This window comes from Plecotus auritus (assembly GCF_963455305.1).
Source record: "Plecotus auritus genome assembly, chromosome: 12".
NCBI classification, from domain to species: domain Eukaryota; kingdom Metazoa; phylum Chordata; class Mammalia; order Chiroptera; family Vespertilionidae; genus Plecotus; species Plecotus auritus.
The window spans coordinates 5,457,168-5,473,068 of NC_137778.1; the positions used below are offsets into that span (position 1 = coordinate 5,457,168).

General features: G+C 42.3%; 1 protein-coding gene across 4 annotated transcripts in view; it reads right to left on the minus strand.

The window, feature by feature from the left end:
* Positions 1–411: 411 nt before the first annotated feature.
* The window catches only part of RNF115 (ring finger protein 115), a 79,726-nt gene continuing 64,236 nt past the window's right edge, over positions 412–15,901 (minus strand). For 3 of the 4 annotated variants that reach the window (XM_080648136.1, XM_080648138.1, XM_080648137.1), the window contains 6 exons: positions 14,333–14,544; positions 11,185–11,253; positions 9,738–9,810; positions 8,537–8,630; positions 5,421–5,536; positions 412–4,774 (listed from right to left, as the gene is read on the minus strand). In XM_080648136.1, the coding sequence (XP_080504262.1) occupies positions 4,643–4,774; positions 5,421–5,536; positions 8,537–8,630; positions 9,738–9,810; positions 11,185–11,253; positions 14,333–14,544 (696 nt within the window). In that variant the 3' untranslated portion in view covers positions 412–4,642. The remainder of the gene's footprint in view (positions 4,775–5,420; positions 5,537–8,536; positions 8,631–9,737; positions 9,811–11,184; positions 11,254–14,332; positions 14,545–15,901) is intronic. The other variant, XR_013959428.1, reaches the window with a different exon arrangement.

Here is a 15,901-nt window from a genome sequence, read left to right on the forward strand (position 1 = left end):
CAGAACTCAAGCAAGGTTCATTTTGGAAACTCACAGTAAGAGAAGTCTGTCCAGTTGGTCCCCCTAACTCCCAAATCCCCACTGGTTTATTCTTGTAAACAGCACTCTGGTCTTCCCACCTCCCCACCAGGGGTCAAACAGAGGTTCCCCCAGCATCATCTGTTACCACCCTCCTCCTTTTCCTCCTAAAGCCTGTCGTCTTTCACAGATGTCAGTGGCCTGCCGAGATCAGCTCTAGCAACCCTGAAGTGCCCTTCACCTCCAAAACCCCAGATGCTGCTGTATTATTGTTTTTAACAGACACAGACTCATTCCCCCCTCGTTAAACTGATATATTTAATTAGTTCCTTGAGGAAGCAGCACCTAGACACCAAGAAGAAAGAAACTGAAGCACGCAAATCATGAGAGAAGTCAATTGGCAACAATAATTTATCAAGAAAAAATTTTAAAAACAAATTATATTTGAGTTCAACTTAATATCATACAGAAGCAATGGATGATAAACACCCTTTTCTCAAAAGTCCTTTATTCTTAACCTCATCAATGACTACACTTTTACTTCTACTGAATCCCTTCACCACACCAGATAACAGGGCGCTTGCCAGGCCAACAGTGTCCCAAAACAGAACCGCAGGAACACAGGAGCCAAGGTGTGCAGTGAGAGCAACCGGCTGTGGGGGTCCAGGCCTCTGCCGGGCCACTGCTCCCTGCACCTCAGTGCCCATCAATCACATCCTTTCTTCTACAGTAAAATGTGCATGTATGTGTGTGTGTGTCTCTGTGAATATATACATATATACATACACACACATATATACGAATACAAAGACACAAACAAAAACTTTTTCTCCTAATAACCACTTAATCAAAGTGATACCTATGGGGGGGGGGGGGCAGGGAGAATGTTCCCCAAAAACCTTCTAACTAAGTTGAGAGTTAATTATTGGACCAAAGAGTACTACCTCAAGGAAATATCTGACAAGTACTTGGCTCAACTGTTATATAGTAAATATTGACAACTAAAATTTATAATAAGCTAAGGAAGCTATTTGATTTATAGCCATTTCCATATCCTTCACCTAGAATAATCCTTTTTTCTTATAAATTAGTACTTTAAGGAAAGAATCAAGGAGCTATACCAATAGGGACAAAATGTCATTCTGGATTCTGCAAGTTTCTCAACTCTTCAGAGAACTGACAATAGGAACTTTGAAGGAAAAGTAATGTTTGTACCAAGATTATTCCTTCTCTCTGCTCCAAACTCATTAGCTTAGAAACTTTCAAGATGTCGAAGCTCTACCAGCTAAAAGCACCACTTTGCCCTTCCCACTCTACTGCCCAGTTCTGCCCAGTCAGAATTAATCCAGAGGAACATGACTTAGACTAACCCATCTGGAAACTACCTAATAGAGGTCAGAAAGGAGTTGCCCTATATAACCTCTCAATTTTCAAGTCTACCAGTTTCTGGGACATGTCTCTGACTTACATGCTAGTTTTCTTCCCTCCTGTTTCAGATCACAATGGACCAAAGGAAGATAAAGACATTCATGAATAAATAAAAAAACAATATGTTTAGCTCTGCTGGGACTCATATTACATTTAATATGAATATAAAAGCCTCAAATCTAAGGGCTCAAGATCTGAAATTGCAACAGTTTTCTCTTTTCTTTGACAATCAGAGAAAGCTGTCGTCTTTCGAGTCCTATTACTGCTCCAGGTTCCTGAGTCTGTAAGCCTTCCAGTTACAAAGGAATGAAACACCTGAAAAGTCTGGGTTACGTAGCCCTCTGCCTTAAGCACTGCATCTTATCTAAGAGCAAGGCATTCCTAGAAACAAACTCTGCATGTCTCAACCCCAGACATGTTGTGGTGTTAGGCCAATGAATCTGCAATGTTTCTCCCTAGAATGGGAGGTATCTCAGATTTCCAGGTGGATTTAAATTGAAGAGAAAAAATAGCTATGATGCACACAGCAAACTGGTCCTCATCCCATGAAGGTTGCTCCTACTGTTTAACCCTAGTACTAAGGTCTCTAAACAAGACATATATTCCCATAATTTGGCTAAATTTAAGTGGGATAAGGATCATTCTACTGTGTGCATCATTTCTATTTTTTTCTGTGATGGTTAATTTGTGTCAACTTCACTCAGCCATGAGATGTCAACATACCTAGACAAACATTATTTCTGAGTGTGTCTATGAGGGTATTTTTTATAAGATTCATACCTGCATCAGTAGACTGAATAAAGCAGATTTCCCGCCCTAACATGGGGGAGCCTCATCCAATCAGTTGAAAGCCTGAATAGAACAAAAAGGCTGACAGTCCTGCTAGCAAGGAGGAGCTCCTCCTGCCTCGCTGCCTGAGTTGGTTCATCAGCCCTGTCCTGCCTTTGAACTCAAAATAAAAAAAGCATCAGCTCTCCTTGGGTTTCCAATCATCCGGCTTTTCAACTAGAACGTACTCCATCAAATCACCTATGATCAGGTGTTTGGAATCAAATTCGAATGCCACTGTTGTCTCTCAGAAAAATTTTGACAGCCTGGAAAGATCTTGGAACCTCTTAGCCTCCATATCACCTGAGCAAATTCATTATAAAGCTATACATGTATACACACAAGCACACACATATCCTATTAGTTCTGCTGCTTTATAAAACCCAAATATATTGCTTAACCTAAATTAACCTGAAGTCTGAGATGCCTCCTATTCTAGGAAGAAGCACTTCAGATTCATTAAGTGGGAGGAGTCTGGGGAACAGCATGTCCTCCATCAGAGTAAAAAAGTGAAGAAATTTTCAGATAATGGAGACTGTTACTGGCTACTCTGTGTACTGAGAAAGTAAATCCCTATTCCAGCACTTTGTTTCCATCCTTCTAGGAAGCTACTCAGATCCTTTCTAGTTCTCTGGTTGTAAGTAAAAACACAAATGCCTGTTCTGGCATCTCCAGGCACTTAACAGGCAGACAAAATTTTCCAGGCTGTCACAATTCTTCTGAGACAGTTGAATAGTGGTCATTAAATATTCATAATAAACCTCACACTCCCTCCAGCTTCTCACCTCCCCTCAAAAGCAATGTTTATTTGGAGGCTAGATTTCAATAGGCTTAGTTAATAGCTCACATTCTCCGAAGAAACAAACTCTACAGAGGTATGACATGAGAGGCATATAAAAAAATCTTTTATTTCCTCTTGGTCCAACCTGAATCAGACCTTATGGACACAACTTTTACAGGCAGGCTATTACTTCAGCAGGCTACTTTTCTATTTTCTCTCTTCCCTCCCCTATCATCTACCATTAGAGATATCATCTATATCTCTAATCCCCTTCCCTAATCCCCCCAAATCAGAGTATAGTGCATGATAGTCAACAAAAACTAAGACAGACAGGAGCCAAGAAAGAGACTCACCAAGAAGAGGCCTTCTTGTTCTGATCATTCCAAACTATGACCACACTGACAGTGCCTCTCTGTAACCCTTTTGGGTGTACCAACAGTACCCATCATTTCCCTTTGAGACTTTGAGATTCCAAAGACATTGCTGATCTTTTTCAAATGCACCTAACAGCATATGCGTGTAGATGGGACACAGGCTAAAAAAAAGTAAGGCCTACCTCTCCTAGACCAGGCTGTTTTGGACATAATCACAATAATCAGTTTGATTCCGAGGATATCCAGAACCAAGTTAACAAAGGTTTCAGAGATGATCAAAGGGCTTAAAAAATTAAAATAAGACAATGTAAAAATCTCAATTCCTAAATACCAATGGATTACTAAAAAACAGTGAAAAGAAGCAGCAATGAAGGCATTCTATTTCTGTGAGGGAAATTATTTTAAAGTCGCCAGGACAAAACACAGTAAACAGCGAGATGGGGATCATTAAAAAACGTCAAACCAAAGATTTTCAAACATGTGTCCTTCTTTGCCTGTATGCTGCTCTGCTCTTTTGCAAAAAGGAACCAGGATTAGATTCCTACCAACAGAAGACCCTTAAGTCATGTTAGCTGGTTTCTGCAGAAACTGCAGTTTTTGAAGTAGTCTTTAAAAATTAAAAGAGAAATCAGAGTATAATGATAAGCCATTTACTCCTTCCAAATGTAATTTTTCTTTGATTTGCTGAGGGTTCAAGAAAAATCAGTCATTAATCTTAGATTTCTGAACTAATCTGACCTTAATTCATAGCTAATGTGGCCAAGAGTACATGCTTTTGTATAATTAAAACAGAAGGACTTTCATCAGTAGGACTTTCGGGCTCTGGTTCCACTGTATTTACCATAAAATACACTAATGGTAGGATGGAGGCTGGACAAGGGGGTGAAAACATCCATTACAGGGCAACATGGCAGATAGCAGGACCCTAGCTAGACTTTAAGGAGCTAATTCTATTCTGGCAGGGGAAACCCACATAATTAAGTTTCACACTTATAAAATTATCACTCTGAATTCAGCAATAAGAGGCATTTGGTTTTAGATACAATTCCATCTATAGATGCTAACTTGAAATTTAAAGAAAACACTCTGCATTAATATTATGGGTTGGGGTTTCTTACACGATTCCTAAATCCACCGACTATTTTGTTTTGATACAATTCACAGCTGTAGTAAGAAGACTACCACAGCCCTGGCTCAGACGTGGTCTTTAGATTCAGAAAGTCCATCGGTCATGTAGCTGGTTGTCACTGCTAAATCTGTTGCTTGCAGAGGCCTCAGAGTTCTGGGTTTGCCAAGTAGAGTCCTCACCATTTAAGCTCTTCCTACATATAGGACATGTATCGTGCTGAAACAGAAAGATATCAGTCCATGTAAACAGCTTGACCTGAGAAGTTGCAGGTACTAAACACTAGAAAATCCTGAGAGTTGGCCGGTAGAAAACCAAAAAGGTTTTGCATTCTCACACAGTGCACACTGGGTTCTGAGATACTAACACCAGGACATCTCCCAAACAGAACTTTAAACGCAGAGAGAGCTTGTAACAACAGCCAACACATACCACCAACAGAACTAACCAGAATCAGTGACCTGAGATGATCTAGAGCGGGGGCCAGAAAACTTTTTTTGTGAAGGGACAGGGAGTAAATATTTTACGCTTTGCAGGCTAAATACCACCTGTGTCGCAACTACTCAGTGATGCCACATGAAAGTAGCCAGAGACCATTTGTAAACAAATAAGCATAGCTGTGTTCCAATAAAACTTCACTTACAAAAACAGATGGCGGGCCACAGTGACCTGTGGGCTATAGGTTTGCTAACCCCTACTTATAGCCAGACAGTAATTTAAGAAACAGTAATGGTGTTACTAAGAGTTAGCCGGGGACTAAAATCTAATCTTCATTAACTATTAACTACACTCTTAGGCTTCAGCATTCCCGACAAGATGCGACTGGCGTAGATGCCTGTCACAGGTAAGTGTTGTCTGTACTCACCAGTTCCAACCACGGCACAATACAACTGCTGTGAAAGAAGTGGTTGCAGGGTAACTGCCGGACTTCCTCTTCAGCTGTGTAATCTTCTTTGCATACTGGACACTCTAAACCCATATCTGTTGGAGAAGGAAATGCCTTTTAAAGTAAACAAGCAAAAAGAAGGAAGAAAATACGAGCCAAATTTCTTTACCAACCAAAGGAATGCATAAAGAAAAGACACAAAGGCATGCAAGGTGGAGACAGGTAGGTAGCATGAGTTTTATTTCAAAACTAGAGGCCCGGTGCACAAAATTTGTGCACGGGGCGGGGTTGGTCCCTCAGCCCAGCCTGCACCCTCTCCAATCTGGGACCCCTTGAGGGATGTCCAACCGCCCGTTTAGGCCCGATCCACAATCCAGGACTGCTGGCTCCCAACCGCTCACCTGCCTCTGCCTGATTGCCCCTAACCACTTCTGCCTGCCAGCCTGATCACGCCCTAACCACTCTCCTGCCAGCCTGAGCAATGCCTAACTGCTCCCTGGCCGGCCCAATTGCCCCTAACTGCCCTCCCCTGCTGGCCCAATTGCCCCTAGCTGCCCTCCCCTGCCGGCCCAATTGCCCCTAACTGCCCTCCCCTGCTGGCCCAATTGCCCCTAGCTGCCCTCCCCTGTTGGCCTGGTCTCACCCAACTGCCCTCCTCTGCTAGCCCAGTCACCCCTAACTGCCCTCTCTGCTGGCCCAATCGCCCACAACTGCCCTCCCCTGCAGACCTGGTCCCCCTCAACTGCCCTCCCCTGCAGGCCTGGTTCCCTCCAATGCCCTCCCCTACAGGCCTGGGTCCCTCCAACTGTCCTCCACTGAGGCCTGGTCACCCCCCAACTGCCCTCCCCTACTGAACTGGTCTCCCCAACTGCCCTTCTCTGCTAGCCTGGTCACCCCTAACTGCCCTCCCTGCTTGCCTGATCACCCACAACTGTCCTCCCCTGCAGGCCTCCCCCCCGCCAACTGCTCTCCCCTGCAGGCCTGGGTCCTCCCCAACTGCCCTCCCTTGTTGGCCTGGTCTCCCCCAACTGCCCTTCTCTGCTGGCCTGCTCACCTCCAACTGCCCTCCTCTGCTGGCCTGGTCACCTCTACCTGCCCACTAACTGCCCTCCCCTGCAGGCCATCTTGTGGTGGCCATCTTGTGTCTTGGAGTGGTAGTCAATTTGCATATTACTCTTTTATTAGATAGGATGGGGTTCGGGTAATAGACTGGGATATAAAAAGGAGGATTGATGAATGGGCCTATTCTGGTAAGACCTACTTTTCTATGTAAAAGGATAGAAGAAATAAACTAGGGCTTAGGTTAACTGTTAGGTAAAACAGGAACATCTTCCCAATGTGTGATAAGACTTCTGGCAGTTTCTTCTTAGGACCTAACACTGGAAATCTGCCCACCACAATCAAGGGACTCATCTCAGTTGTCTTAGCTGTTCCTGTTCAGTATCTCAAGCCATGTTTACCCTATTTTCCACATGAGGCATCCTCTTCCAACACAGCTGCCCAAAGCCCTCTGAACAAGCTGTAGTTAAAAACTGTACCAGGAGGTGGTGCTGCAGAACTGCAAAGCTCTAGGGCAGCTCAGGCTCCAAGTCCAGAGACAGGAAGCCCCCTTCTCTGAGGGCACCAGCCAGTCTATTTCCCCTGCAGGATCCGCTCCGTGTGCCACAGCACTCAAGGCAGTTGGAGTAAGACTTTCCACTTAAACACACTGCTTCCTCTCCGTTCCTACCACCTGTGGACTAATTCTAGCTTTTACATCTTATGCCTCGTCTACTGGAACAGACTCCCAGGTAGGATCCCTACCCCAGGTCTTCAACTCTACAAATATATACTACACTTTGGTACCTGCTCATTTCCCCTAATACCAGCTCCATAGCACTCTCCATAGCACTCTCCAGCTCATCTTCACTTAGATTCTCAGCTCGTGCCTCAAAAACCAACAAATTCAAAATTAAAATATTCTATCACCTCCTTACCAAATCAGGGCCTGTTAACAATCCCACATTCCTGATAATGCCAGCACCACCTCTGTAGTTGCAAAATCTTAGAATCATCTTTGAGCCTTTCCCCTCCTTCAATCGATTATGCAATCAGTGATGAATGCCTTTCTCCTCTGTATCTACCCTTTCCTGTCAGCCTTGTCACCATCACCTGAACCCCACCTAGATACTGCAACAGCCCCTCACATTCCTGTTTCTGCCTTCTTCCCCTTCCAATCTACTTTAGACACCACCTCCAAATTAATCTACTCTGCAGACCACTTAAATTCCCTTATCCCTCCATTTGAGGATCTACAAAACTTACCTCCTCTCAGAATATTCACCCCTCACTACTCTGCCACAGCTTCAATGTCCAGCCTAACAAGGCCTACCCTTCCTATCCAATCATACCTCCCACACCAGATTCTATTTCAGGTCTGATAAGGTCAGATCTGATTCAGACACTATAGCCATGTGAACATTTTTACATTGGTTCATACTTTTCCTGAAATAGAATGACTCTCGAAGGTGGCCCGTCCTACCTTTAAGATCTGACTCTAAATATGTGGGGAAAGAAACTCCTAGTCCAAAATAATGTCCTTTATCAAAATTCCTCCAATTTTTACAAATAGAATATCTGTTTCTAATGTACCTACTATAGAGTTGATATGAAAAAAATTCCCAGCCTCTCATTTATATCTTTTCCTATCTCCCCAGAGTCAGTAAGTAGCATCTGCTCAACAGTATTTTTTACACTATTATCTAATTAGTAGAGGCCCAATGCATGAAATTCGTTCAAGGGGCTTGGCCCTCGCAGCCACAGCTGCTGCCTCGGCCCTGGCTTCGTCAGGAAGATCGTTCGGCTGTCTGGTCTAATTCGTATATTATGCTTTTATTATTATAGATTTGGAGAGTTTTGCTTCCCCTAGTAAATTCTTTAAGAAATCAAGTCTTATGTATCTTTGTACCACATGGTGATTGCTCATATGGTACCTAATGAAGAATAGGCACCTTCCTTACACGGCACCATGGCAGGAGTGCCATAGGTTCACTTGAAGATCCTTAGTACAGGAAGTGCTGGAATTTTGAACAGAAGATGACAGAAATTGAACCTACCAACTTGTTCCTGAGTTACTGTCACTGTTGGAAGAGATGTGATCTTTTCCTTGTCAGCTGGGGGAGGCCCCGTGTTTTCCAGCTGTCCTAAAAGCTACAAAAAAAGAAAAAGAAGTGGTGAACATCTAACTATCCCTTTGTAACGAGTTGCTCTAGCCAAGAACAAACAGTGCAGATATTAGAAATGTTAGTTGCTCTTACTTCTACAAGGCTCTGAGAGGCACAGGTTTCCTCTTTCCTGCCGCCATAACACTCATAATGCTTTACAATTTCAGAGTGACATCTGTGTAAGTCTACAGACAGACCCTATCATTGCAAGGCCCACCTTTGGGCACAAAGCAACTTTGGAAGCAGCAAAAGGGTTGTGACATCATGAATAAAACTAAAGCTTAACAAAAAGCAATACTTAACTGATCCAAAAAATTCATTCTGCTGGAAGGAAGGAAAGGGTGGGAGTATGGAAAGTAGCATAAGGTAAGCCAAGAAATTGGTAAATACTGCCTATAAGATTTGGATATAAACAACATGCTTTCTATTCTCAGCAATCCACAAGGGAAATGAAAAAAACAATTAAATTAAAATTAACATTAACAAGTGGAAACAATTATCCATGGTATGGGAATACCTTTTTCTCTGCTTCCTTCCCCTACTTGCTCCATCTGACAGAAATCCCTGCTTCAGCACTAGACCTTCCTTTTTTGTGAAGTAACTTGTTAATAGGATCCTCACAGACCTGAACAAGAGGCCAAAAACTCAAAATACTGTTATAAGAAAAGGCTTTTTTTAACTGATTTTTTTTTTTTTTTTTTTTTTTTTTTTTGAGAGGAAGGGAGAGACAGAGAAACGTAACTGGTTGTTTCACTTATTTATGCATTCACTGGGTGATTATTCCATGTGCCCTGACCGGGGATCAAACCCACAACCCCGGAGTATGGCGACGATGTTCTCTGAGCTAACCGGCCAGGGCGAAAAATCTTTTCTTCCTATGGAGGTGAAGCGATCTTCAAAAAAGGTCTTAAGATCTAGAAGACACATGGGTACTGAGCTAAACTAGCAAATCATTAGTAAAATGCAAACCCACAAGCTCAAATATGAGGGAACACAGAGTGACTGCCATTTCAGAAAGTAGCAGAAGGAGAGCAGGAAGTCTGTGGAACCACGAGACACACCGAACAGACACCTTCAACAGGCAGCTCCTCACCTGGGTGACAATGGCATCAAGCCCTGTTTGACCCCAGGCATAGTCCCCAGGGTTGGAGTGCAGCATCCCGCTCCTATACAGGAGATGAGACAGACAGAATTAGATGAAGTGACCAGGCTCCGCCTTACACCACAGGAAAACTGGCAGAGGGATCCTGCTCTCTCAGACCTGCACAGTCACTAGTTCTCTAAAATCAAGGGGCAAAAAGTTCTCAGTATTTCCAAGGTCAAACAGATTATCCAGATAGTCCCCCATTCTCTAGGAATTTTTCCTAAACTGAATGGAATAAAATGTGAAGCCACTTGAAATACCACATGACACACAAGAACAAAAGGATGCATTGCCTGTTGTTGAAGAAAAGTTGACCTTCTCTGTGCCCACTTACATTAAACATAGATGGAACAGCTTTTTAAGAGTTTTTCCCTCATGACTGGACAAAATCTGGAACAGACCTCACCCGTGGTTCTGAACAATGAGGAGCTTTCAAGTAGAAGCGGCCATCGCAGTCTCTCTGAACCACAACTTAAAACAATACCAAAGAGATGTGGCAGTATCTCTCTTTGGAGCTGCTGGTGCATGGCCCTGGTTGATGGAGGGAATATGTTTAGAGAAACTAGAGGTTAGAAAATGGAATAACTGTGTGGATGAACTGAGGTCACTCTAAGCAAAGAAAGGCTTTTGGGGGCAGAGTCAGAAGTAGCAAAATAATTGTCGAGACAACACCAACCATACGTAATTATAGTCTTATTTCTTCTGATGAACCTTCTTACTTAAAAAAAAAACATTATGTTTTCAATTTCAGAAATTCTTAAGGAATAAAAGCTTCCCATATGATTAGGAGAAACCCACAAATCAGATAGTTACCAAGCCTGGAAGGGACCTACTGCCCCCTACTCATTCCCTACCTCAGCACACTCCAGAATCAGACACATCCAATGCCTACACAACCTGGGGACCAGAATGACCCTTGTGTGCCTGAACAATAAAAAATAAGTTCTAATTCACCCTAGCTGGTTTGGCTCAGAGGATAGAGTGCCAACCTATGGACCAAAGGGTCCCGGGTTCAATTCTGGTCAAGGGCATGTACCTCGGTTGTAGGATCCTCCCCAGCTCGGGCGCTGGTCAGGGGTGTGCAGGAGGCAACCAACTGATGTGTTTCTTTCACATCGCTATTTCTCTCTGTCTTTCCCTCTCTCTTCCACTCTCTCTACATATCAATGGAAAAAATATCCTCGGGTGAGGATTAAAAATGAATAAAGTTTTGTTGTTGTTTTTTTAAAAGTTCTAATTAAGTTTGGGCTCAGCAAATAATAGCAGTCTGACAGCCTGCCAATCGCATCTGTGTATTCACCTATGCAGCTCTTCCTCTTTCTTACCATGGCACAGATACTAAAGTAGCTAAAATGATGCTACTCCAGCAGAATAAAAAAGGCAATTAGTTACTTACCAGGTAAAAGGGGATCCACCAGGAACTGCAGAATTTGCAAAGAACCCTGCAAAGATCTGTTGTATTATCCTGTTGGAAAAGAAAAAATTACGTTAGACAACAGACTACTGAAAGTACTCTACAAATATCCATGGCTGACCAATCCCACCAACCCCTTCTCCAAGTCACTATGGCTTTTCACTATTATCTATATACTAGAGGCCCAGTGCATGAAATTCGTGCTTTATGGGGGGAGGGTGTCCCTCAGCCCGGCCTGCACCCTCTCGCAGTCCGGGAGCCCTCGGGGGATGTCCAACTGATGGCTTAGGTCCACTCCCCACAGAAAGCGGGCCTCAGCTGGCAGTCGGACATCCTTAGAGCTGCTGCAGAGGCGGGAGAGGCTCCTGCCATAGCCGCTGTGTTTGCCAGCCGTGAGCATGGCTTCTGGCTGAGCGGCGCACCCCACCCTTAGGACTGCAAAGACCACCAGGGGGCAGCTCCTGTGTTGAGCGTCTGCCCCCTGATGGTCAATGTGCATCATAGCGACTTTTGTTCTGCCATTCAGTCAATTTGCATATTAGCCTTTTATTACATAGGATATGCATTACCTATAGACACAGACAATAGTGGTGAAGGCCTGAGGTGGGGTGGGATCCCAGTGGAGGGGGACAATGGGGGGGAGTGGGACATCTGTAATACTCTCAAGAAAGATTTTTTAGAATTTTTTTTATCAGAGGTCCTTCCAGCAGAGCTTTTAGGACCCAATGGTGAGAAATGGGTAACATGCCTAATGCTCTAACTGTCAAAGAGCCTTAGAAAGTAATATCTGACATTTTCTGATCCTATAGCAGAACACAGTTTTTACTTGGCAAGAGAGATGAGTGGAGGGGAAAAAACTACTGAATAGTCAATCATGTTTACTTATACAGGTAATAATATGAAGCTTCTTTTCATAGTATGCCTAAGGTAAAAAAAAAAAAAAAGGTAGGCCTATTTAATGAAAACATTAAATAATAATGTTGATAGAGAGGGAAAAATTCGAGACAGTATTTAAATGTCTAAAATGTAAAAAAACACTGATTTAGAGCCAAAATCACTGAGTTCGTAACACCCATCAAAGAAAATGGGGGGGGGGTAGGGGGAGGTTCCCGTGTTTAATATGTTTTACAAGTGATGAGATGAAATACTCAGAAGATTCCTGAGACATTTTTAAATATAAATGTTAACCCTATCCTACAATTAATCTAATTTAACATGCCAGTTATTCTATTAGCTTAAGTAGCTAATAAAATACCTAAACAGCAGACACTGGGTGGCTGACCCCAAATCCACTCAACACCCTTCTCCCTTGACACCTACTACTAAATACATACTCTCCCAGCTTTCTTTACAGCTGGGGTTGGGGAGCATGTGACCAAGTACCCAGTGAGTACAATTTTCTGGACAGGTGACATATAGGGGGAGTGGAACAGTGGAAAAGATTTTCCTTTCCTTAAAAAAATTATGTAAAATAAAGGATAAATAAGCTCGTGCTATTTCTTTCCCTTTTCTTCTTGCCTGAAGCCCTAAGGAAGCATGAGGGAAAGACCAAGAGAATCACAGAGATCCAACACTAGCATGGTTCAGACACTGAACTAACCTGCTGCCAGCTACCTACAGATTTGTTAAATCTAAGCAAAAAATTCTTGTTTAAGCCACCGTTAAATCAGGTTTTATGTTACTTTCATGTTACTAAGGTAATGATATCTGTAAAGGACATCTGGGAAAAGGCAGCTTACATCTTTCTCCCACTCTGCTATTAGTCAAAGGGACAATGTAGTAATAGGCTAGACCCGTGGTCGGCAAACCGCGGCTCGTGAAAAAATTTGGCTCTCAAATCTGGCACAGTATGCTTCCTGAATGCTAGTTAATAATAAATATAACTTCAATTTGTAGAGTTAGAACTATGGTGTAAGAATACATAAGTGCTTTGAGGAGAGCACAAAGAAAATGCATTTGATACAGTCTTGAGGTCATGGGAGACTTCCTGAATTCAGTAAAGGACCAATTTAATTGGGTCAAAAAAGCAATGGAGGTATTTCAGCCAGAGAAAACAGGTTAACCAAAGATACAGAAGCATGAAACAGCTTGATAACTGTAATGCAAAAGCAACAGGAAAGAAGGCTGCAGAGCTTGGGAGGATTCAAAAACAGAAGGCTTTGTATATTAAGTTATGGACCCTGTGCGAATGGACTTTAAACAGTAAAGTGATGGCACAGATTTGAAAATTTAGGTAGATAATCCTGCAAGGGTATTATGGAAGTAAATTTAAGAATGATAAAGCTTTAGCCCTGGCCAGTTGCTCAGTGGTTAGAGTGTGGCTAGTGTGACTGAGGAATTTTGAGCTATCCTTTAATGTAAACTGATATAACCACATGTGGCTAGTGGCTGTTGTATCAGATAGTGCAGTTCTAGATTGAGATATCCCTGGGTTCAAGTCCTAGATCTACCACTGATCCCGTTTTCATTTCTCTGAGTCTTATGTAAAATGAGAATAACAATAGCAGCTACTAATTCATATGGATTAAATGAAATAAGCAGATAAAGCATGAACACAGTCCTATGCATAAGGAAAATACTTTCAAAAAGTATTTATTGTCCCTAGTAAATGGGATCCATGAGATAAGGAGCCACCACGCAATGGTGTTTTGCTCACATGTATCCCGTGTCTAGTACAAATGCTGTAGCATGAAAGACTCAATAGACATTTGTTGCTTGACTGTTTTTGGCAGTCACAAGACTCTATGTTTATTCCTATTAAATTTCATATCAAGTCCATTGCTCCAATCTGCTGAGGTCTTTTTGAATCCTAATGTCATCCAATATATTTGATATCCCTTTCATTAGCTTCTGAGTTTTTGATAGACCTATATTAATCTGAGACATTAATAAAAACGTTAACCAGAGACCTATATCATTAGTTTTATTACCCTTTAGCTATTCATCATTTGTTACATGGTACGAGTTGAGTATAGACATTCATTTAGCTTCATTTTCACTCTGTCTATATACCTCCATCTTGTCCACAAAGGTAGTAAGTATGAGAACATGATAAAGATTAGATTAAGGCTATATATCTTTCATTGAAACTGCCCTTAAAAAGAACTTAAAACAACAACTGTGCACTCACCCTTCAATTGCTGGAGATCTGTCAGGACGAGTGCTTCCTTGCGATCTGTATCGCCGAGTCATTGGCAGCCGTGGAGGTCGACTTGGTCCCCAGAAGTCAGTGTGAGTTTGGTGACCTCTCTCATTGGCTCTATTATCTTGGTCCAGTGCATTGCTACTTAGAAACGGTCTAAAATCTTGTATAATCATCGTGTGGTCCAAATTGCGCCAGAACTAATAAAAACAGAAATAAACTACATTATAGTTTTAAGAACAGGAAAAAGAGGAAACAGGAGGAAGAAATATTGAAAAAAGGAATAATTTTTATACTTCAAAATTCAGCAGCTCAAACTAAGGTATAGGTTTCCCCAATTTTATGAAGAGAAGTTTGTCAAGTGCATGAACAGGGAATGGGGGAAACTTAAATACTGTGAAATTTAATTTCCTTCATATAGAAACAACAGGCCAACGGCTGAACTCCTTTCTTAACAATGAACTCATATCCACATGCCTCTGACCAGTGACACCCCCTTCTGAAATAAAAGCATGAGACAAAGGTGATCACAGACTTTTGTCCTAAGCACAGTCAATCATTTAGATCAACATTATAATTCTATGTTTTAATGACATCCACATTTTCACTACAGGATAATCTAAGATTTGAATAAAACAGATGTATTTACACACTTATAATAAAGCACCATCAGCCTTAGCTGGTTTGACTCAGTGACAGAGCATCAACCTGCAGACTGAAGGGTTCCAGGTTCGATTCCGGTCAAGGGCATGTACCTTGGTTGCAGTTTCCTCCCAGCCCGGCCCCAGGTCGGGGCACAGTGCAGGAGGCAACCAATCGATGTGTCTCTCTCATATCGATATTTCTCTCTGTCTTTCCTTCTCTCTTTCACTCTCTCTAAAATCAATGGGAAAAATATCCTCGGGTGAGAATTAATAAAACAAACAAACAAAAAAAGCACCATCACCACAAAGTGGAGACAGATATCTATAAAATACTTCTCTTGACTCTTGACCTAGTTAGACGCTGCATCAGAAAGGGGCAGTGTCAAAGTTGTGTTAAAGCAGTGCAGGAATGTCTGATAAGACCATTCTTGTAAATACTATTATCATCAAAAGGATGTTGGTGGTGGTGGGGAGGTATGTGCAGGGAAGGTGCCTGTTGGGTTTGACCAAAGAATCACTATACAGATGAAAAAAACAAATCATTTCTGAAATAATTTAAATTTTATTTATCTGTACACCAGATATTTTGAGAGTTCCACAGAACACTACTTACCTTACTCTACCCAACCAAGTATATAACCCCAGTCATATTCAGGTCTCTTTGTTTTGTTTTAAAAGTTTAAATGAAACAAAAAAAATTAATATCCTATATAATCCTATATAATAAAAGACTAATATGCAAATAGACCGAACGGGGGAACAACCGAACAACCAGTCACTATGATGTGTACTGACCACCAGGGAGCACGCATGGAACATGGTGGGCATCGGCAGCAGAACGCGAAACATGGCGGGCATTGGCCGTAGCAGGATGATGGAGCAGGTGAGCAGGGGTGAGCAGCGCCAGACCAAG